At 42.7% G+C, this 22,831-nt stretch overlaps 1 protein-coding gene across 3 annotated transcripts in view; it reads left to right on the top strand.

The window, feature by feature from the left end:
• TRMT61A (tRNA methyltransferase 61A) overlaps window positions 1-16,830 on the top strand; it is a 60,338-nt gene extending 43,508 nt beyond the window's left edge. For all 3 annotated transcript variants that reach the window (XM_033951601.1, XM_033951600.1, XM_033951602.1), the window contains exon 4: window positions 15,868-16,830. In XM_033951601.1, coding sequence (XP_033807492.1) covers window positions 15,868-16,178 — 311 coding nt within the window. In that variant the 3' untranslated portion in view covers window positions 16,179-16,830. The remainder of the gene's footprint in view (window positions 1-15,867) is intronic.
• Window positions 16,831-22,831: the final 6,001 nt, after the last annotated feature.

Genomic DNA, 22,831 nt, shown 5'->3' with positions numbered 1-22,831 from the left:
TCTGCGATGATTCCGAGAGCCCCCGCGATATGACACTGGTTGGTAAATAGCTGGGGGGGTTTGTGTGGGGGGGTTAAAAAATGTGTGCAAAGGTCTGCAGTGCATCTGACCTCACGGACCTCATGGATCTGAACTGTGCATTCTTAAAAATCTGAGGTCCGCACCACTTTTAGTCTCAGCATAGGTTAGGATCCATCAGAGCTAAATTGTCATAGAGGTCTGTCAGAGCCAGAGACTACAAGTGGCACGGACCTCAGATTTTTAAGGACATGTGGTTTTAGATCCGCGAGGTCCATAAGGACCGTGAGGTCCGCATTTTACCCCTTCCCTAGGAAAGAGGCTATCAAGCTTGTGAGGTGGATTCTATCTGATCAGAGCAAGTCCTCTTTTGGATGTGGTGTTAGATCTTAATTTTGTACTTCTAAGCATCTAGATATGGATTCACTTTAGCTGCTAATAGTGTATATACATCATAGGGATGGGCTTTCGTTTGAAATAGGTGTTGTCCACTGACATAATGCACATGCTCCTTAAAGAGAGTAAGTTATGTGATAGTGTGCAGTAGTGCTGCCCGATTCAGGAAAAAAATTTCGATTCGATTCAGCCTACTGAATTGGTTTTTCGATTCGATTTTCCTGCCCAATTGGGTGTTTTTTTCAAACATCCTGGTGGATTTATTTTATAGCCTCTTCACCCCCTTTGCCTTCTCCTAACCACACTGGCGCTGTGGTGTAAACAAAATAAACAAACAAAAAAACATTTTTCCTCTCTCTCTTAAATCCTAGCCCATGTTTGCGGTCTGGCAGGATACATGTTTCAAATCTGACATATTGTAATTACAAAATGGAAAATAAAATTAGTTTTTCTACCTTTTGTTGTCCGGTCATTATTCAAATCTTGTTGGTCCCAGGCTCTGGTTGTCTTCTGATAACTTGCTTGCCAGGGTTTCCTTCTTTCTCCATTCTAACCATCCATCTGCCATCTCTGTCCTCCCTTTCCATTTCCCTTCCCTCCCCCGGAGGTCTGGCATCTTTCTTTTTTTTCGACTCCATCCACAGATCCACCTTTTCTTAACTACCCTTTCATCCAGCATCTCTCCCTCTTTCCCCACCACCCCAGGGTCCACCATCTCTCCCTTTCTTTTTCCAACTACCCTCCTATCCAGTATCTCTAGCCCCCCTCCACACCATCCCTTGTGTCCAACTTCTCTCCCTTTCTGTTCCTTCCCTCCCTAAATACCATTGCCCATCATCTCTCTCACTCTCCTCTATTTTTAGACCCATTATTTCTTCCCAACCCAAAGTCCAGCATATGCACGTCTCTTTGAATTCCCCTTCCCTCCCTCCGTGTACTTCTACACCAGCACCCCCCTCCCCTGAAGGCCTGCACCTGCCCCCTGAAGGTCTGTCCCCCCCTTGAAGGCCTGCCTGTCCCTCCTGAAGGCCTATGCCACCATCCCTGGCCTGTCCCCTCTTTGAAGGCCTGTCCCCCCTTAAAGTCCTGCACCCCCCCAAGACCTGTCCCACCTCCCGAAGGACTGCCTGTCCCCCCTGAAGGCCTATGCCACCATCCCTGGCCTGTCCCCCCTTTGAAGGCCTGTTCCCCCTTTGAAGGCCTGTCCCACTCCCTGAAGGACTGCCCCCCCCCCCCCCGAAGGACTGCCTCTCCCCCCTGAAGGCCTATGCCACCATCCCTGGCCTGTCCCCCCTTTGAAGGCATGTCCCCCCATAAAGGCCTGTTACCCCCTTGAAGGCCTGCACCCCACCAAGGTCTATCCCACCCCCTGAAGGACTGCCCCCCAAAAGACTGCACACTCCCCCCGCAAAGGCCTCCGTGTTCCCCCTGGCCTCCCCAAACTGTTTACCTTATAGCTTTAGCCTGCAGCCAAAGATCGCAGTTATAGCGTCTTTGCAGTGCTTTGAGCTGTTTCCTCCACCGTGATCCTGCCTCTGATGTCAAAGGAGGGGCGGGACCGCTGCAGAGGAAACAGCTCAAAGCACTGCAAAGACGACGTAACCGTGATATTCGGCTGCAGGCTAAAGCTATAAGGTAAACGGTTCAGGGAGGCCAGGGGGAACACGGAGGCCTTCCCTGTGGGAAGGTGCTCAGTCTTTCGGGGGGGGGGCAGTCCTTCGGGGAGGCCAGGAGGGAAGCCGGACGGCAGCACTTCCCCACTGACCTCCCTCCTCACCCTCTAAAACAGGTGCGGCAGCGGCCAGCCAGCAAGAGCAGCGCTGCCGCTCCTGCTTTAGGGGGGCGAGGGGAGAGGGTCTGAATCGGGAAGCTGATTTTTTAAAAATTTATATCGATTTGAATCGATTCACCTGAAGTGAATCAGTGAACCGATTCGAATCGTGAATCGGGCAGCACTAGTGTGCTGTCTTTCTTAATAGATGCACATGATCAGTGGTTCACACATACACATCTATCAGGAAAAAGTGCCCACTACACGCAAATACTGTGTGCTCTCCTTAAAGAAAGCACACTCTCTACATATAGCGAGGTATCTACCATAGTGTGCACTCTTTCTTAATAGTATGTGCATAGCACGCATTACATTTATCAAGAAAGAGCACACTGTGCAAATACCGGGGGCTGTCTTTATCAAATGCATAGTGCATGCTTTTAATGACATCCGTACACACGGACATACGAATTATTGTGTAATTCCTGGTTGCAGCTCCTCTCTTCCAGAGTTACACTTTTATATCCCAAGAACAACAATCCATTCACACACATCCTCTTATGCCTGTGTGACTTAATCAGTGCTAGGGGATGAACAGTAGTGTACTTGTCAATTCATATAACTAAGCTGTACATTGGCCACAGGGACTACAGATTTATTAGTGAATGACCTCTATAAAGTAATCAGTTTGCTGAACCTAAGGGGTAAGTAATGCATCAAGACTTCAAAAGATGTCAGTCTGTTTCGTGCAGCTAAGGGTTAAAGACATCCTCTTAGTTGCTTCCTGATGTTATCTGGGCAGAAAGCCAGTCCTTCTTCCCTGCCTGCACTGTGTGATACCACTCCCTCTAGAATTATCTAATCTGAGAGCCTAGCTTTAGCTGATTTTAAGGGCTGGTGTGAGGGAACTGCATTTCACAGCAAACATTGTATGGCTTTTTCTCCTGATTAATCTGAGAACATTCGGCCATCATGCTGGGGCTGCCCCAAATATAGATTTCTCAATTCCTCTGAGTTTGTTAAATTGTCTCAGTGGGAAACTATCCCGAATGTGGATAGGAAAGACAAAAAATACCTTGTAGTAGAGTGTATATTCACAAAAGTCAAAATTTCATAGAAATGTCTGATACTGTATGCATTTCTTATAGGAACTCCTATGTATTTCTCTTTCGGTATTGTTAATAAGGAAATTGGGCAGACTGGATACAACTGGTGGCCTTTGTCATCATGTTTTGATGTTTCTGTAGTCCCTGAACTTGATTATCCAGCAAGTCCATTAGCAAGGACCCAAATCCGAGTTCAGTTTTATTCACCTTTATTCCACAACAAAGTCAACTTTGTAATAGACCCATGATAGGGAAACATGTGGTTCTGAAGCCATAGGTTGGTGTTGAAACAAATTAGATGGGCTGATGCATGCCATTCATCCTGTTCTAAGCTATATTGCATGCATGGGAAGGGAGAGACCGCTATTGACCAGCTCTAAGAGAAACCTACTTATTAAACAAGACAGGAAAACCATGCCATCTCCAACCTGCTGATGACAACAAGCGATTTCAAATCTTTTCGCAAAGAAATCAAAACCCATCTATTCAAAAAATTTATACAGATGTCATAACTCCAACCTGGATTCCCCTCAGTGTGACTCCCCCATCCTCCCTTCTTCACCAGTTACCCTTCCCCTCAAAGCCCAAGCTTGTCAACTGCTTCCCTAACTGCATATATACTGAAACTGTACTATATCCTATTTATACAGCATCTCGAATTGTATATCCACTGGAATAGCCCAATCCTCCTTGCCGTATCCCATTCCCTAAACTATACTACACCATTCTTCTTGTAACTCCTCTGGAAATGTTCTTCTTCTTGTAACTCTTCTGGAAATGTCCAGATGTCTCTTTTGTAATCCACCCAGAACTGCAAGGTTGAGGCAGAATAGAAATCAGTAATGTAATGTAATAAATGGCAAATGCATGTGCAGTATCTCACTCTTGGTTTAAGGAAGTGATTTACTTAACAGAAATAAGCTTAATATAAATATTTACATTTTAAACCATAATTTTTTGTAATTAAGAATATAAAGATAGGATTGTCATGTTCTGTTTAGTGCCCTTTTCACGCTTATATAGTCTTTTTTGAAATTTATCTTGTTCACTTTTACGAGTTGGTATGCTAGTGGTTCTTTATACTAAGAGGAAATTATGACTGTACTCTGTAGCTAGAAGGCTCTTATTTCTTGTTAATCAGATGTTCTGTCTGTGTACATTCAGTCTGCTTTATACATCTGAGCTGCATCCTTCAGTTGACTTTACAGTTCATGGTCCAGCAAAAACACATTGTCCTGCCTTAATAGTTTTGTGCTTTCTGTTCCCACATCTGTATTTCACCATTTGCTGTGTCTGCTGACTCATGCTGTTCCGATGTAAGACCGGGATATGCATGACCTTGATTTTTAGCAAAGAGATCACCTGAAAGCTAAAACCAAATGAAATCAGATGAGTTTACCTACTACAGTGCACTCTGAAATGTACAAAATTGAACTTTTTGAAATCTATATTAAAATAGTCCTTGAGTTTATATGCAAAAAAATTTCTGGATTTAAGAAGTATTGACACAAACTCATAATTGTTCTGCAGAGATACCGTATTTTTCGCTCCATAAGATGCACCTGACCATAAGACGCACCCTAGATTTAGAGGAGGAAAACAAGAAAAAACATTCTGAACCAAATTCTTCCTGCCAGGCTCTGCACCCAACCCCCTACCCCCCCCCCCCCCACCCACACTCCTTGCCAGGCTCTGCATCCTGTCTCCCTCACTGCTGGGCTCTATACCCTGTCCCCCCTCTGGTGGTATAGTGGTAGGCTGGGACAGGGCAGGCAGGCCTAGTGACAGGCAGGTAGGCAGGCCCCCCCCCCCTTATGGTAGTTTAGTATGAACCCATATTATACCCCTTTTACATCCCAAGCCCACCAACAAACACACACCACTGTCACCCTCCAATTCAAGAACAATCCTACCCCAAACCAGCTCACACTCCTTCCCACTGCACAATACCCAAGCCTAGACCTTCTGCACATCATACCAGTCCCACAGTTGAGCAGTCAGTGTCTCAATGCTAACTGCTGTTTTACCCCACTGGACCATTGTGCTACCAGGTCATAAACACCCCAAAGATCCACAGTGCCTTTTTGTACCCTCAACCCCCCCCCCCTCGCAACACAGAAAATGAACCTGAAAGTCTTGTTGAATAAACAGCCCACAGAGCAACTCCACATGACAGCTGGAAAGGCCACACAGACACTCCGGTTCAGCCCAGCAGCAGCAAGGAATCCATGCTGTTCTCCCAATCACGCTGGGCCAACGTGAATGGGCAGCACATCACCCGCTGCAAGGGGTGGGGGTGCAGAGAATCATCGAACAACCACCAGCAGCGGCACAGCCAGCAGTGGCTCTGTGTCACTCCCATCCGCACAGCATGAATCTTCCCACCCCGGCAGCTGCACAGCCAAGGAGGCTCTGCAGCGCCACTCCGGTCTCCACACAGGCCCACATGCACACCCACAGTGGACCGACAGCAACCCCTTACCGCTGCTCCTCACCGCCGCCTCTACTCCGCCCCCCCCCCCGACTCAGCACTCAAACACTGACGCTACCCGACACCAATTGTGCCACGCCCAGTACTGTCCCGCCAAGCCGTTCTACTGATGGCAGCTAGTTCGGGAGTCAGCCGGAGGGAAGGGAAAGGCAGGATCGCCGGAGGAGTTAAGTAAGGTAATGGGTTGGGGTTGGGTATTCGCTTCATAAGATGCACCCTTATTTCTACCCCCTTTTGGGGGGTGGAAAAAGTGCATCTTATGGAGTGAAAAATACAGTACATATCAGAAAAATAAGGTATTTACAGCAACTGACGAATATTATACATTCATGCATTTGAAATTTTCATATGGAAAATGATAGCAGTAGATGTCAAATTTTTTGGAACAAGAAATAAGTCACAGAAGTCCAACACGATTTATGTTTATTGCAGGGTAGCATTTGACCATTGAATTCCTGCAGTGCTTGGGATTTGAATTTTGGACATCTCCAACAGTCTAATACCTTCAGCCTACCTTTTCTGGCTCCTCTCTCTGCAATTTTCTTTCCTTGCCTTTAAAGGCATCATCTCTCTTTGTTTCTCAGCTCTAGATAGTCAATGGGGCTCATGCAAATGGATGCCAAGAAAGGATCCAGAATAGTGTCTGGGTATGTTCCAGTGTGGCATTCACACATTCAAAACATCGCTCTAAGTTGGGGATTTATTAGGTTCCAAGAATACCCCAGCTTCCTTTCTGCATAGTTTGTATGAGTCTCTAAATGTCCTGGAATGACCAGACTTAGTTTTAGATGCTCTGCCAACTGAAGGCCCTGTCATTTACACTTGTGGTGATTTGAGCAAAGGATAAGATCTGAGAATGTGTCCTACATGTTCCCCACTGGAGAGGTCCAAATGGTGCATTCTCCTGTTTGAGAGGGGAAAAGATTAGAATAAGAGAGAGTTGGAGGAAACAATTGGAGACCGTAGTCATCTCTCACCCTAATAATTGAGTTATACTGGAGAGGAGAATGTTTTGGGGGAAAAAAAGCAGTACACAGCTGTTCCTTGGCTGCAGAAGGCAAATAGGAAGGGTTTGGTGCACAAGGTCATTAAGAAGTATTCAAGAGGACAAGTGGAGAAGATGGGGTTCCCAGTCAGGTATTCTGTTGATGTAGCCCTTCATAGAACTGAAACATCTAGAAACATAAGAATAACCGTACTGGGTCAAAGTAAAGGTCCATCTAGCCCAGCATATTGTTACCAGCTGGCCAATACAGGTCACAAGTACCTGGCAGAAACCCAAATAGTAGCAACATTCATGCTACCGATCCCAAGGCAAGCAGTGGCTTCCCCCGTGTCTTATCTCAATAACAGACTATGGACTTGTCCTCCAGGAACTTGTCCAAACCTTTTTTTAAACCCAGTTATGCTAACCGCTGTTACCATATCCTTTGGCAAAAAGTTCCAGAGCTTGACCATTCTTTGAGTGAAAAACTCTTTCCTTGTTTTAAAGGTGTTTCCATGTAATTTCGTTGTAATTTTTGAGAGTAAAATACTGATTTATTTTTACCTGTTCTTTACCATTCAGGATTTTGTAGACCTCAATCATATCCCCCCTGAGCCTTTTCTTTTCCAAGCTGACAAGCCTTAACCTCTTTAGCCTTCCCTCATATGAGAGGGATTCCATCCCTTTATCATTTTGGTTGCTCTTCTTTGAACCTTTTCTAATTCCGCTTTGCCAATGATGGCAGATAAAGACCATATGGCCCATCCAGTCTGCCCATACACAATTAAGCTTTACAGTGGTCTATCCAAAATTAAGTTCTAAAGTCCCTTTCTCTCCCGTAAAGATCCTCTCTACTTGTTCAGACACCGTCCTTAACTCTACTACCTCCACTTGCAGGCAGTTCTGTTCATCCAGAACCCTTTCCCTAAAGAACTATTTCCTCACATTATATCTGTCCCTATCCCCTTTCTTGTCATCTTAAGACTCTTGTTCCAGAGCTTCCTTCCTATTGAAAGAGGCTTGTCTCATATGCCATTTATACACTACACTTTTCTTCCATAGTTTGTGTGTTTAGATCTTTAAATCTATATTCATGCTTCTGGCCCTGTTCTATCTGGTTTATATCTGCTACAAAAAGGTAAAGCACTTGGCTTCAATATTCAGATGGCATTTTCAGCTTATTAGATGAACTCCACACAGGAAGAGCCATGCCATGTTCTGTTCTGCTGACACTCTAATGGCAAATGATCTGATTGGTCCTGATTCGCCAAACGGCTTCTTCAAGGTTTGTCGTTTGCCTGTATGTTTCCTGGTTGCCGTACATATTGTAGGAAACATACAGGCAAACGGCAAACCTTGAAGAAGCCGTTTGGTGAAATGGGTCCCGTCGGATCATTTGGCATTGGAGTGTCAGCAGAACAGAACATGGCATGGCTCTTCCTGTGTGGAGTTCATCTAATAAGCTGAAAATGCCATCTGAATATTGAAGCCAAGGGCTTTACCTTTTTGTAGCAGTTGAGTTGTTAAATGCATTGGTTGTCTGCTACTTTGTTACAGATGATTACCTGCCAGTATATTAGAGGCTACATTGTTGCAATGTTATAGGATCCCCAAAGGTTCTTGTTTCTGCTGTTTTTCTGTATAGCTTTTTAGGTGTTTAGTTATAGATTAATATAATCACACAATGTTTTCACTTCTGGAAAAAAAAGTTATTGATGAAAATATTTATTGATTGAGCCAAAGGCTTTATTTATTTTTCTTAAAGGATTTTTCTGAAGATTAAATTAAGAAGCATTTTTGCACATACACAATGAAAAATGTTAAGATGATAAGAAAAATAAAGGTTTATTTTTGGATCAATGAAGATACCATCATCCAATGATTACCAATATGCATTTCAGCATACATTAAAGCCTTAACACCACAAATACCTTCCTTTTTCCCATCATCTTCCCGTCTCCCCGAATCTACCTGATCTACTATTTACCTTCACTGGAAATGACCAGAGATCTTCTTTTGTAACCCACCTTCTATAACTCTTTTGTAATCCGCCTTTGAACCGCAAGGTAATGGCGGAATAGAAATCACTAATGTAATGTAATGTAAGTTAAAGAGATGACAGCAGATATACAATATAGCAGATTAATATACATTTCAGCATACATTAAAGCCTTAACACCACGAATACCTTCCTTCTTCTCATCATCTTCCCGTCTCCCCGAATCTACCTGATCTACTATTTACCTTCACTGGAAATGACCAGAGATCTTCTTTTGTAACCCACCTTCTATAACTCTTTTGTAATCCGCCTTTGAACCGCAAGGTAATGGCGGAATAGAAATCTTTAATGTAATGTAATGTAGAGCTACATCATGGTACTAAGTATGGTCAAGTAATACGTGGCTAACTGAACCTATGTTGATCGACGTTGTCAAAGTTAATTTCCAACGGTGTATATTTCACTAAAGAGATGAGTCTTTAATTTCCTCCAAAATCTAAGGTAGTTGAGTTCAGCCTTGATGGACGTTGGGAGGCTATTCCAGGTCCTACCAAAAATACTTAACTTAAAAAAAATGCAAAGTACGTCTATAAAGTTTTTTTTATATAAAGGAAAAAAGGATCTACTACTACTATTAATTATTTCTATAGCGCTACCAGATGCACGCAGCACTGTATAGAGTCACAAAGAGTAAGAAAACAGATCCTGCTTGAAAGAGCTTACAATCTAAACAGGCAAGACAGACGAACAAGATGTCATGGATCTGATACCACCGATCATTCAAATGTCAGTTCATCTGCTATATTGTATATCTGCTGTCATCTCTTTAACTTAAATTACATTAGTGATTTCTATTCCGCCATTACCTTGCGGTTCAAGGCGGATTACACTAGAGTTGTCAGGAGGTTACAAGAATTGTAACATTACATAAGAATTGTCGTAAGAATTACATAAGAATTGTCGAGAAGTTAAAGAGATACATATTGGGTAATTAGAAACATTTTAGATTAGATATGGGTGGAGTGTGTGGTAGGTGGAGTTTGGGAAGGAACTGGTCGTGTTAGATAGGTTTTATGTATTTTTTTGAAGAGTAGGATTTTGGTTTCTTTTTTGAAGGTTTTGTAGTCTGATTGAAGACAGCAGATTGGTGATTTGACTGTCTAGTTTAGCTGCTTTGGTGGCCATTAGGTTGTCATATAGTTTTCCTCGTTTAACATTTTTGGTTGGTGGGTGTGTGAATAGAGAATGGGTTCTCCTGTGCCTGGTTGAGGTGGATTGGGTTAATCGGTTGTTCCAGTAGATTGGGCTTTCTCCATTAATAGCTTTGAATAGTAGGCAGTAGAATTTGAAGTGTACTCTTGCTTGTATTGGGAGCCAGTGTGAGTCGTGGTATGCTGCTGTGATGTGGTCATATTTTTTCAATGAGTAGATGAGTCTTAGGGCTGTATTTTGTATTGTTTGTAATTGCTTTATCATGGTTGCTGGGCAGGAGAGGTATAGTATGTTGCAGTAGTCCAAGGATAAGATATTGTACCAAAAGTTGGAATTGTTTCCTGCCGAAGAATTTTCGGATTTGTCTTAGGTTTCTCATAGTCACGAATGATGCTTTTATTACTTTATTGATTTGTGGTTGCATGGTACAGCCTCTGTCAATCAGTATGCCAAGAAGTTTTAGTGTGGGTTGAATGGGGTATGAGATCAAGTTTATTACTAGGTTTGTTAAGGTTGGAGTTTTGCTGTTTTCTAGGAGGTTGAATGTTGTTTTGTCAGAGTTAAGCTTTAGTTTGTGTTCTGTCATCCATGTTGGTACTGTTTCAAGTGTTCTGTGTATTGTGCCTGTCATGGTGGATTCTGGGTGGTCGAAGGGGAGGAGAATGGTGATGTCATCTGCATAGCTGTATGAGGTTATGCCATGTTTGTCTAGGTATGAGCTGAGGGAGGCTATGTATAAATTGAATAGTGTGGGAGAAAGAGGTGATCCCTGGGGAACTCCACAGGGGTTGGACCATGGTTATGATTTTTCTTTATTAGTTTTAACCCTGTAGGTTCTGGATTGTAGGAAGCCTTTAAACCATGAAAGTACCTTGTCTGAGATTCCTATGGAGTCTAGTGTTTGTAGGAGGATGTCATGGTCTATCGGGTTGAAGGCTGCAGAGAGGTCTAGTTGTATGAGAAGGATTTTCTTGCCTGTACAGAGATGTTGTCTAGCTGTGTCTATTTGTGTTCCTAGTAGGGTCTCAGTGCTGTAGCTGGTTCTGAAGCCAGACTGTGTGGGGTGGAGTAAGTTGTGGTTTTCTAGGAATGAGGTTAAGGTCATGGCTACGAGGCCTTCCATCAGCTTGACGTACAGTGGGATTGAGGCTATGGGTCTGTAGTTGGATGGTTGGTCCGTTGTTCCTTTGGGGTCTTTTAGTATCGGAGTTATGATGATTTTGCTGAGGTCTTGTGGGAAATGTCCATCTAAGAGTAGAGATTGTATCCATTGTAGGAGGAGGGAGCGGAATAATGTACTTGAGGCTTTCAATAGGTATGGGGGCAGTGGTTAAGGTCACAGGCTACGTGGCTGTATTCCCTACAATAGCCACAACTTCACTGTAATTATTTGATCTACTCTCAACATGTTGCTGCCTATCTCTTGTAAGTCGCCTTGAACCTAGTTAGGCAAAGAGCAACTCAGAAATTGCGGCATTTTTTTTGTTTCATTGGTATTTTTGAGGGTTATTGAGGCATTTGGATATTTATGATTATACAAACACTTTGAACACAATCAAGCACAGCCTTAGGAGGTGGAGGTAGGACTCTAAGATAAAGAACGTAAGAACAGCCCTACTAGGTCAAGACCAATGGTCCATCTAGCCCAGTATTCCGTCCTCAAGGTGTCCAATCCAGATCATAAGTACAGTTCTCCCTCTGTATTCACGGTTTCAGCATTCACGGTTTCGATTATTCACGGTTTTTAGCTTGCTGGCTCTCCCCCCCAATTACATCAGCTTGCATAGAGAAATCGCTGATTCCAAGCGTTTACAGAGAAAATCACTGATTCCCAGCACTTTGTTCACCGTGTTTTGCCTCTCCTTCAGGAACAGGCCAGGCCTCCCGCCATGTTATTTGTGGTTTCACCATATTCACAATGGTTTTTAATAGAAAACAGCAAATAACATATAAAAAAGTTATTCGTATTTTTTTCAGTATTTGCGTTTCTGTTAATCCCCTATCACAGCGAATACCCAGATAGTAGCAACATTCCATGCTACCGATCCAGGACAAGCAGTGGCTTCCCCCTTGTCGGTTTCAATGGCAGACTAAGGACTTTTCTTCCAGGAACTTGCCAAACCTTTTCTTAAAAACCAGCTATTTTAACCGCTCTTACCACATCCTCTGGCAATGCATTCCAGAACTTAATATTCTATTATATTAGGCATTAACATATTCTTGCAGTCTAACATTTTGCTGCTTTGATGGTTTGGACCTATAACTGAGAATTCCCTCCTTTCTCTATTACCTTAACTTTGAGTCCAGGATATTGTTTATTGGCAATTTTGCAATTTTTTGTGATTCAGGGTAATTTCTGATTGATAGCATGTTAAAAGCATGATTCAGCATTTCTAAACAATGAATTCCTACTCTAAGGTGAAAAGGGTAAATCGCGCTGCCACAGAAGATGTATATATAAAGATCTGATCATGGCTGGATCTAAGAATTTTTGAACCTTTGTGTATAAGCTGACAGCCGTTACCCTGGATACATCCTTCCCTGGATGCCATTTTAAAAATAAAACAGTTAAGGGAACATTTGAGCACAGTGTCAGCTCTTACCCTGCCTGAGTTCTATCCTCTAAGGTACTGTGATGTACGAGAAGTCAGCATTTGTTTGGGGAAATCGCAAGCATGAAAGGAAATACCAAAGCCTAGTTTAAACATAGTTTGGGGCTGTAGCGAATAGCGTAGAAGTTGCAGGATTCTTTGCTTCTGGTAGTGCATGGTTTTGTCAGTCTGTTAATTTTCTTCTCTGACTGTTTTGGAATTTCCCATTTCTTTAAGGTTTAACATTCTTTATGGATGAGTGTGTTCACTTGTAGGGTTAGTGATCGCTTGTACGCAGGCTTAGGGTTACACTTGCATCTTTATGCATTCTTTTCAGTCCCAAACAAAGAGCTCAGTGTAAAATGGCATTTGCATAGATCATAAGCAGTTGTGCAATTTCCTACGCACTTTATGGGACTATGTTTTCTTTAAAATAATGTGCTTTGACTTTCTAAGAACAATTTCCTTCTGGAATAAAGTATATTGGTTTTGATTTTCTAATAATTCAGTGCAGTTTGCTAAATGGTACTGGACAGAGGAATTTGTGTTATGTTGCTCCTTTTTATAGGACATCATCGTACTTGGCAGTCTGGAACATAATTGAATTTATCTCCAGTCACTGAAGATATTACAGGAGTTGTCTCAAGTAACATGAGTGTAATTAATGAAGTGCTGCTTCTTTTCTTAGATAAAATGGCTGCTGTTTAATCCCCGTTTGTCCCCAAAAATGTCTTTTGTGAAAACCAAATCAATAGGTCACAGAGCAGTAATGGCTCTTTAATAATCTTTTACTGTGATTATATTATCATAGGATTGCTGAGGCTCCAGCAAAATGGGTAGAGTAGCCAAGTTGAAGAAAACATAAACAAAACCTGATTGGCAGATTATAGAACCAGCAAAGAAGTGAAAACATTAAACCCTTTCCGGAATGAATATCTACACTATAACAGTGGTCTTCACTAATTTTTTAGTCAGGGCCACTTGGTATTCAAATGAGGGGGGGGGGGGAGGAGAGCCACCAAATCCCTTCCCATGTGGGGCCATAACACTGCTGCCCAGCGTATGTCAATAGCATCCACCACTTTCAGCCGGCTTTCAAACTTTTCATTGGAGGTAGGCGTTTCCAAACGCATTCTCCACTCCTGTTGAGAATGTCCTTCAAGTATGCAGCTCTTTTTCCCATCCCCTTCCCTCTTTCCAACCTAAGCTTGGCTAGAAAAGCAGAGAGTAGTGGAAGAAAATACAAACTGACAATGGGAACCACCTCCAGACGATTTGTCGAGCCCTTGTTTAGAGCGTGGTAACAGCCAACACACAAATGCGGTAATCACTTTTGCTGATTTTTGCCTTTTACTGTGCGCCAAAGCATATGTTAAAATAACATTTTTTTTTTTTTGCTGCGGGACATAACTAGGTAGGCCTTATCGCAGTTCATTTACGATACTCTAACATGCAGTTAGTGCAGAACCACTTAGCACCTCCACGTTAACATGGACCTGAAATGAAAAATACTGGAACACCCCCAGTAGTTTTGCAGTTAACACAGGAAATGAATGCATGTAAGCTGTGATAGCTGTAAAAATATGATGAACTTTAGTAAAAGGGGCCCCCTTAATTATTCCAGTAAATAAAGTCTGAATCTGACGAGTGTGAACCACATCAGCCCCTACTATACAAAACTGCACTGGTTACCAATAGAAGCACGAATACTATTCAAATTTGCATGTATCGGTTTCAAACAAGTCTGGGGACTAGCACCTTCCTACTTGCAAACTCACTTCATTCTGCACAAGCACACACGAACAACCAGAAACAAAAACATCTTTGCCTACCCAAAGATCTCAGGCTGCAGATACAAATCCTTCCTGGATAGAACCTTCATGTTCCAAGCAAATAGACAACAAGTCTGGTTGCGAAACTGCATTAATGAACCCAAACTGACTTTCAATGCATTCCGAAAAGCAATAAAAACCGCCCTAATTGACAAATTCATTGACTAAAACAGACCACCTTTAAACTAAAACATACCCCCCGTAAACGCTATTCAAGCTCTGGAAGCTCCAATTTTCATGTATTCTTTACCCATGGAACTTAAATTAGTATGTAACTTGTCTATGTAACTTTTCTTTTTTAGGCTCCTTATCATTCGCTGACTGTCCAGCCTTCTTTCAATGTGAACCGCCTAGAAGTCGCCTGACTATGGCGGTATAGAATAATAAAGTTATTGTTATCTGTTTGAATAAGAACATAAGAATAGCCTTACTGGGTCAGATCAATGGTCCATCAAGCCCAGTAGCCCGTTTTCACAGTGGCCAATCCAGGTCACTAGTACCTGGCCAAAACCCAAGGAGTAGCTAGATTGTGAGCCTTCAGGACAAATAGGGTAGTTTTTCTAAAGTACCTAATTTCATTTTAGTTTGATACATTGTAAACCACTTAGGTCAGTAAAATGCAGGAGTGGTATATCAAATCTTAAATAAACATAAACATATTCCATGCTACCGATGCAGGGCAAGCAGTGGCTTCCCCCATGTCTTTCTCAATAACAGACTATGGACTTTTCCTCCAGGAACTTGTCCAAACCTTTCTTAAAACCAGCTACTCTATCCACTCTTACCACATCCATCCATACTTCACACATAAACCAACTCCCTTATAGGAATCCAAGCAGTAGAGTCTGCACTGGGTTTTGTAGTAATCCAAAGGTGTTTGGTATTTGTTGGTAAAGTAATAATAGAATCTGAAAAAAAAGCAGTAAAATGTTATTGCACAGCTTAATTACATTCAGGGTGAGATGTACCAAGAGGTTTTAGCATAGACACAGAATGGAAAGAACCCTTTAGTTCTTTGCCTTTATTCCATTTGGTGTCTGAATTCAGAATTTTTGTTTTGGCTCGGAACAAACAGGTGGACTGTGAAACCGCAGGCCCTGAAAGTTAACTGCAGAGGGAATGATATAAGCTTTACAGATTCGTCTGTGTTTTCTCATCTTTACCATCTGGTTTTTCATGAATTGACTTGCAATTCTGTTGGAGCAAATAATTCATCAAAATAAACTATACCTTTTATTCCTGAAACATGATTAATTGCAAGATTTATTTTATTTACAGCTTTTATATATGGCGTTTTACAAGGTGAAGTATTAAATAGTATAAATGAATGACTCAGACGTAAGAGAAGGAACTGGGAGATTAACCTTTGAGACAAGTTTGTAATACTCCTGTTTGTTGTTCTGGTGATTAATGCATCATTTGCCTTCCCATCCCCCACCTTAATTTGTTTGTTTATTTTTGAATAGGTGGGCGGATCTGCTCATTCTCCCCCTGCATTGAGCAGGTTCAGAGAACATGCCAGGCTCTTGAGGCGCATGGATTTACTGATGTGGACACTTTGGAAATACTCCTGCGTGTGTATGATGTGCGGACAATTAGTTTGCAAACAGCTGACCTTGGAATAGCGGCAGAGGATGAGTCTAGTGCAGGACTGGGGCAGAGCGCTGTGTGCAGTAATCCCACTCAGAGAACCCTTCAGTTCAAAAGTGCAGTCACCCCCAGGGAAATGGTGGGACATACCGGGTACTTGACCTTTGCTACCAAAAGTTTATTTTAGGAAGGCACACCCTTTTTCTCCTTTTTAAACCTGAAAATTTGCTTTACTTGCCAGACAAGTCCATATATAGTCAGGTTGAGTTGGAATATGCATGTGTTTAAATAACGCACACTCTTAACAAGAATAGCTCAGATAGAATGGGTGAGTGTTGGATCTGTTCTCTACTCTGTCAGAGACATGAGATAAATTACAGTAAAATGGCAAAGCAGTGTAACTTGCCAATAAGGCAGCTCGTGAATAGTCGTCTTTTTACACTAACCTTTGTCACATTCCAAGACCTCGTCTTTAGTTTTCTACAGCGTGTGACATTTTTTGTTTGCTCCTTTGTCGTTTTTTTATAAATGTGCATTTGGTACTTGAAATCTGAGGTTCCTTATTTTCTTCCTTATTTAGCTATAAATGTTTTGAACTGTACCAGCAGCCTCCTGTGTGTGTGTGTGTGTGTGTGTGTGTGTGTGTGTGTGTGTTGAGGGGGGAGGGGGTTACAGAGCTATCGCCTGCCTCTGACAGTGTACAGCTGTGGAGATTCCTTTGTCTGGACTTGTGTGTGAGATTGAAATTTGTTGGGATTCACACATGCAGGATTGAATTTAGACTTCTGCTGCTCGGTGTAAGATTGCTTTTACATTGTAATAAATTTATGAATAAGTTATGCGGCAGTGTTGCTTTCTGTTCATACTGGCTTCCCAGTTTGCTAGAAAGTTGGTAGAAATGGAGAATATACTAATGGGTAAACATCATGTAACCCATCTGTTTTGCTTTTTTTTTTTTTTCCATGGACTCAGTCTCTGGCTGAACCATCACTTTCCACTGCTTAAGTACCCTCGGTATTTGCCTTTGTTGGAAAATTGTTCAGTGCACCTACTATTTCAGGAGTCTGCCCGAGAATGTGGTGTAGTGGTTACAGCTACAGCCTCAGCACCCTGGGGTTGTGGGTTCAAACCCTGCGCTGCTCCCTGTGGCCCTGGGCAAGTCACTTAATTCTCCACTGCCCCAGGTGCATTAAATAGAGTGTGAGCCCACCGGGACAGATAGGGGAAATGATTGAAGTACCTTTATGTAAACCACTTTGAATGTGGTTGTAAAACTACAAAAAAGGCAAAATACAAGTCCAAATTCCTTTCCTTTCTTTTAGCTTGAGTATGACCCCCTTTCCATTAAAAGAAGATGCTTGAATCCTGTGTATTATTTCTTGTGCTTCTTTCCCATAGTCCACAAGGGCAGTTCTATAATCTAGACATCTGCATTTACATACTTGCCCCTTGCACAAAAAAATGTCTAGAATGCTACTAGCACTTGTAAACATAGAAACATGACATCAGATCAAATGACCCATCCAGTCTCCTCCTCTTCCTAAGAAATCCCACTTCTGCCTCACACTTTCTTGAATTCAAACACAGTCTCCATCTCCACCACTTCTATAGGGTCATAATTCCATGCATAACTGCCCATCACCTCTTAACTCCATCCTATGCCCTCTCATTCCAGAGTTTTCCTTCATTTGAAAAAGGCTCACTTCCTGTACATTAATGCCTTAGAGATATTTAAACATCTCTTTCGTACCCCCTCTCTCCTGCCTTCCAGAGTACGGTAAGAACATAAGAATAGCCTTACTGGGTCAGACCAATGGTCCATCAAGCCCAGTAGCCCGTTCTCACGGGAGCCAATCCAAGTCACTAGTACCTGACCAAAATCCAAAGAGTAGCAATATTCCATGCTACTCATCCAGAGCAACTAGTGTCTTTCTCCTGCTCCGCCCCCCCCCTCCCCCCCGATCCAACCGGAGGACAGACACACACAGAAAAGGCCCAGCGCCTGCACCTTCCACCATCTAACCAGCCAGATCGGGACTAGCGTGGGAGCCCTGCTCCGCCCCCCCCCCCCGATCCAGCCGGAGGACAGACACACACAGAAAAGGCCCAGCGCCTGCACCTTCCACCATCTAGCCAGCCAGATCGGGACCAGCGTGGGAGCCCTGCCCCGCCCCCCCCGATCCAGCCGGAGGACAGACACACACAGAAAAGGCCCAGCGCCAACGGCGCGCTGCCGCCTTCGTGGAGCGCCTGCACGACACGCCTGCGCCCCAAAGACCAGACCACCTGAACGCCTGTCGACCTCCAAGTCAAGTAATATCTTCATATCACAGCTTCTCACTGATACTCGGTTACTGCATATTGTATTCCTTACTGTTTACCTGTCTCTACAGCAAATAATTTCCTGACTCAGTACCTTCTCTCTCAGTACTACCACTTTTACACTACTCTTTTAATCAGTGCATTAACATGTTACCCCCTCTTTACAGCATATGGTTACTACTCATTATCTTACACTTACTTAGCTCTAGATGCAAGGCAACCTCCCCACCCTTCCTCCCCCCACCCCATTCTCCACTCGCACCTTCAAGCCCAACACCCCCCACACCCTTATCAAGGCCCCCTTCGATATCCAAGAGATCCCAATCCTAACTACTTTCCACAGACCTTCCAGACCCTATACCAAAAAAACCAGAGTACTAAAAAACATAACTCCCACCCATCCCTCCCCTTCCACCCCCCTAAGCTATACCAGCCTCAGAGGTTCCTACCTGAACATAAGATCTATGAGGAACAAATCCCAATTAATCTACGACTGGCTCACCGACACCAACCCTGATTTCGTCTTACTAACAGAGACTTGGCTACTCTCAGATGAAGACATTATCATCCAAGAATGCCTCCCCCCTAACTTCAAAATTCTATCCTTAGCAAGAGAAAGAGGCAGGGGTGGGGGTCTTGCCGTAATCCTCAAAGACAACTTAAACGGCTCCTTACTCAGCTCCAAATCCTCCCCCACCTTGGAAATCCTCTCTCTAAAGCTTCAATCAGAACTGCTAGTCGACTCCCTTACTATCATTCTGACATATATTCCACCCAAAAAATGGTCAGCAGCCAAAGAAGAATTTCAGGAATTCCTTCTATCCAATTCACTTTCGGGCCCTTACAACCTCTTATGCGGCGACCTTAACCTACATTTAGAGAATCCAGATCTACCTGAACCCACCGAATGCTGGTCCTTTCTAACTTCCCTAAGCTTCCCTCACGCCCCCCCAATATCAACCCACACAAAAGGCCATCAACTGGACATTGTTTCATTGAACAATTCGCACTCAACAAACCCTACGATCCAACTAATATCAGAAACCTGGTCAGACTCACTTTGGTCTGACCACAAAATATGCAACTTCAAGTTAGAATGGCAACAGACATCATCAACGAGAAACGCTAAACACAAACCCACTCTATTTAAAACAAGCAGAGGCAAACTCAACCCCGTAGAATTCTGGTCTCACTATGACATTATCCACAACCATGACGAGGATCCCAACCTCTTCATGAACTCCTGGATCTCCACCAGCACCCAAATCCTTAACGAAATGGCCCCACTGAAAAAAAGAAGGTTCAGACCTAGAAACCAATCGGGATGGTTTGACTCAGAGCTCCTTGGGATAAAGAGAGAATTAAGAAGACTAGAAAGGAAGTGGACAAAGTTAGGAACACCAGAATCCAGAGACACCTGGCGCCAAATGCTAGCTATCTACAAAAACACCATCTCAAAAAAGAAAAAAACCTACACCAACATTATAGGCAATACCTCCTTAAACAGTAGCAAACTATTCAAACTTGTCAACGACCTGTTCGACACCCACCCCTACACAAACCCAGTAGAAGATTCCACGATCACAGCACACGACCTGGCCGATTTCTTCAACTCAAAAATATCTAAATCAAGACTTGCTCTCCAAACTCACATGACTCCCACTGGAACTACACCATCCTACAGGATCCTGACTCCTCTTCTAAAGCCGACATGAACTTCAAGGAAACTGACTGGTTAACGTTCATCAAGTTCTATAATAAATATACAAAATCTTATTGCAAATTAGACCCCTGCCCCCCTAACGTGATGAAAGCTGCCCCCATCTACTTCAAAACCAATCTGCTAATCTGGATCAATCTACAATTATCCGTTGGGAAATTCCCGGAAGACCTAGGACAAATTATTATTATCCCTATTAAAAAAAACAAAAAAGAAGCAACCAACAACATCTCCAACTACAGACCCGTCGCAAACATCCGTCTGGCTGCCAAAATAATGGAAGGCCTGGTAAATGCTGATCTAAACAACTACTTAGACAAATTCAACTTACTGCACACCAACCAATCTGGTTTCAGACCCGGCTTCAGCACAGAAACTATAATGGCCTCCCTTCTAAACTTCCTACACTCCCTTCTCAGTCAAGGCTCCCAACGCTTTGATCCTCCAACTGGATCTAAGCAGCGCCTTTGACCTAGTCGACCACTCAATCATGCTGAACTGTTTGGAGTCAAATGGCATCTCTGGAAACACCCTTACCTGGTTCCGAGGATTTCTAGAACTCAGGTCCTACCAAGTACTCAAAGATGATAATCTCTCCTTCAACTGGAACAACAACTGCGGACTCCCCCAAGGCTCCCCGCTCTCACCGACCCTCTTCAATATCTACCTCATCTCATTGGGTCACCTATTACAGAGCTTAAATCTCACTTTCCACATTTACGCTGACGATATCACCATCGTACTGCCACTATCCGATATTTCGCCGAATTTCAACATTCACCTATCCAATATCCTAAACCAAATAGAACTCTGGATGAAGGCCTACAAACTTAAACTGAACACAGAAAAAACCAAATTTTTCCTAGCCTCTCCCAACGAGCAGATAAAGGACAACAAGATTCACGTGAATGGTAAAGATTACGAAATTGATCAATCTATTAAAATACTCGGGGTTACCCTTGACAGACACCTAACACTAGAAAAACACACATATCTAATGTTCAAAAAATGCATCTCTATCCTCTGGAAACTCCGCACCATCAAAAAATTATTCGACGAATCATCCTTTCGTCTACTAGTACAAGCCTCCATCCTGAGTACGCTGGACTACTGCAACATCATATTTCTGGGAGCATACAAAAATTCCCTCCACAAGCTAAGATTAATCCAAAACACTGCCGTCCGTCTCATCTTCGGACTCAAGAAATGGGAACATATCTCGCCATATCTCCAAATACTCCACTGGTTACCAGTTGAATCCAGAATACTCTTCAAATTCGCCTGCATCAGCTTCAAAGCAATCTTCGGGATGCTACCAACTTACCTAGCTTCCCAATTCCTCACCTACCGTCCAATAAAGACCTCCCGCAGAACAAACCTCTTTACTTACCCATCCCTTAAATCATGTCACTACAAGAAGTACCTAAACAGAATGCTTTCTTTCCAGGCTGCCCAACTGAACACATGGCTAGCAAAACCAATACTCGAAGCCACATCATACGCGGACTTCAGAAAATCCCTGAAGACCCGCCTCTTCAACATCACCTAAACTCTCCCCCTACCAGTTATAACACTCCTCGAAAGTCCTCCCCCTTCCTCTCCCTTCCCCTAATGCTTAATGCTGTACACCTCTCTTACGCACTTTACACTTATCCAGTTGTAAACAGCATTGATCTCTAGTGACTGTTCATACTGTACCAGCCTAGAACTTACTTTAACACCCTGTATCCTATCGTAATCATCCCGTAACTACTCTCTGGTAAATATCTTGTACCTTTTGTAATACCCAATACCCGCTCACTTTGTTTTATCCTGTATCTCTTTGTAAACATCCTGTAACTGTTCTCATGTTATTACCCTGTATCTTATTGTAAACACCCTGTAACTGCTTTCTTGTTATTACCTATTGTAATAACCCAATACCTGCTCACTTTGTATATCCTGTATCCTACTCTCTCTAGACATGACTTTCACTATAAACCGCTTCGAACTTAGGGTATAGCGGTATATAAGAAATAAAATTATTATTATTATTATTTCTTAATAACAGACTATGGACTTTTCCTCCAGGAATTTGTCCAAACCTTTCTTAAAACCAGCTACGCTATCCACTCTTACCACATCCTCTGGCAACACGTTCCAGAGCTAAACTATTCTTTGAGTGAAAAAAAATTTCCTCCTATTGGTTTCACAAGTATTTCCCTGTAACTTCATCAAGTGTCCCCCTAGTCTTTGTAATTTTTGATGGAGTGAAAAATCGATTCACTTGTACCCGTTCTACTCCACTCAGGATTTTGTAGACTTCAATCATATCTCCCCTCAGCCGTCTCTTTTCCAAGCTGAAGAGCCCTAACCGTTTTAGTTTTTCCTCATATATGAGGAGTTCCATCCCCTTTACCATCTTGGTCGCTCTTATTTGAAACTTTTCTAGCACCATTATATCTTTCTTGAGATAAGGAGACCAGAATTTAATGCAATACAGTACTCCAGATGAGGTCGCACCATGGAGTGATACAGGGGCATTATAACATTCTTAGTCTTGTTAACCATCCATTTTTTAAATACAGTGGTGCCTCACACAACGAACTTAATCCGTTCCAGGAGCAAGTTTGTTATGTGAAACGTTCGTTGTGTGAAACGCGTTTTCCCATAACAATACATGTTAAAAAAAATAATTCGTTCTGTAGCATAAAATATGCTAAGATGACATAAAAAAAGATAAATTTTTGGTTATTATTTTTATTTAGATACATCTAAAAACATAATTGTTTTTTAAAACAACACACATTTTTTAAATT

The sequence above is a fragment of the Geotrypetes seraphini genome, chromosome 7 (genome assembly GCF_902459505.1).
Source record: "Geotrypetes seraphini chromosome 7, aGeoSer1.1, whole genome shotgun sequence".
In the NCBI taxonomy this organism is placed as follows: domain Eukaryota; kingdom Metazoa; phylum Chordata; class Amphibia; order Gymnophiona; family Dermophiidae; genus Geotrypetes; species Geotrypetes seraphini.
This window is presented reverse-complemented; position numbering and strand designations above follow the sequence as displayed.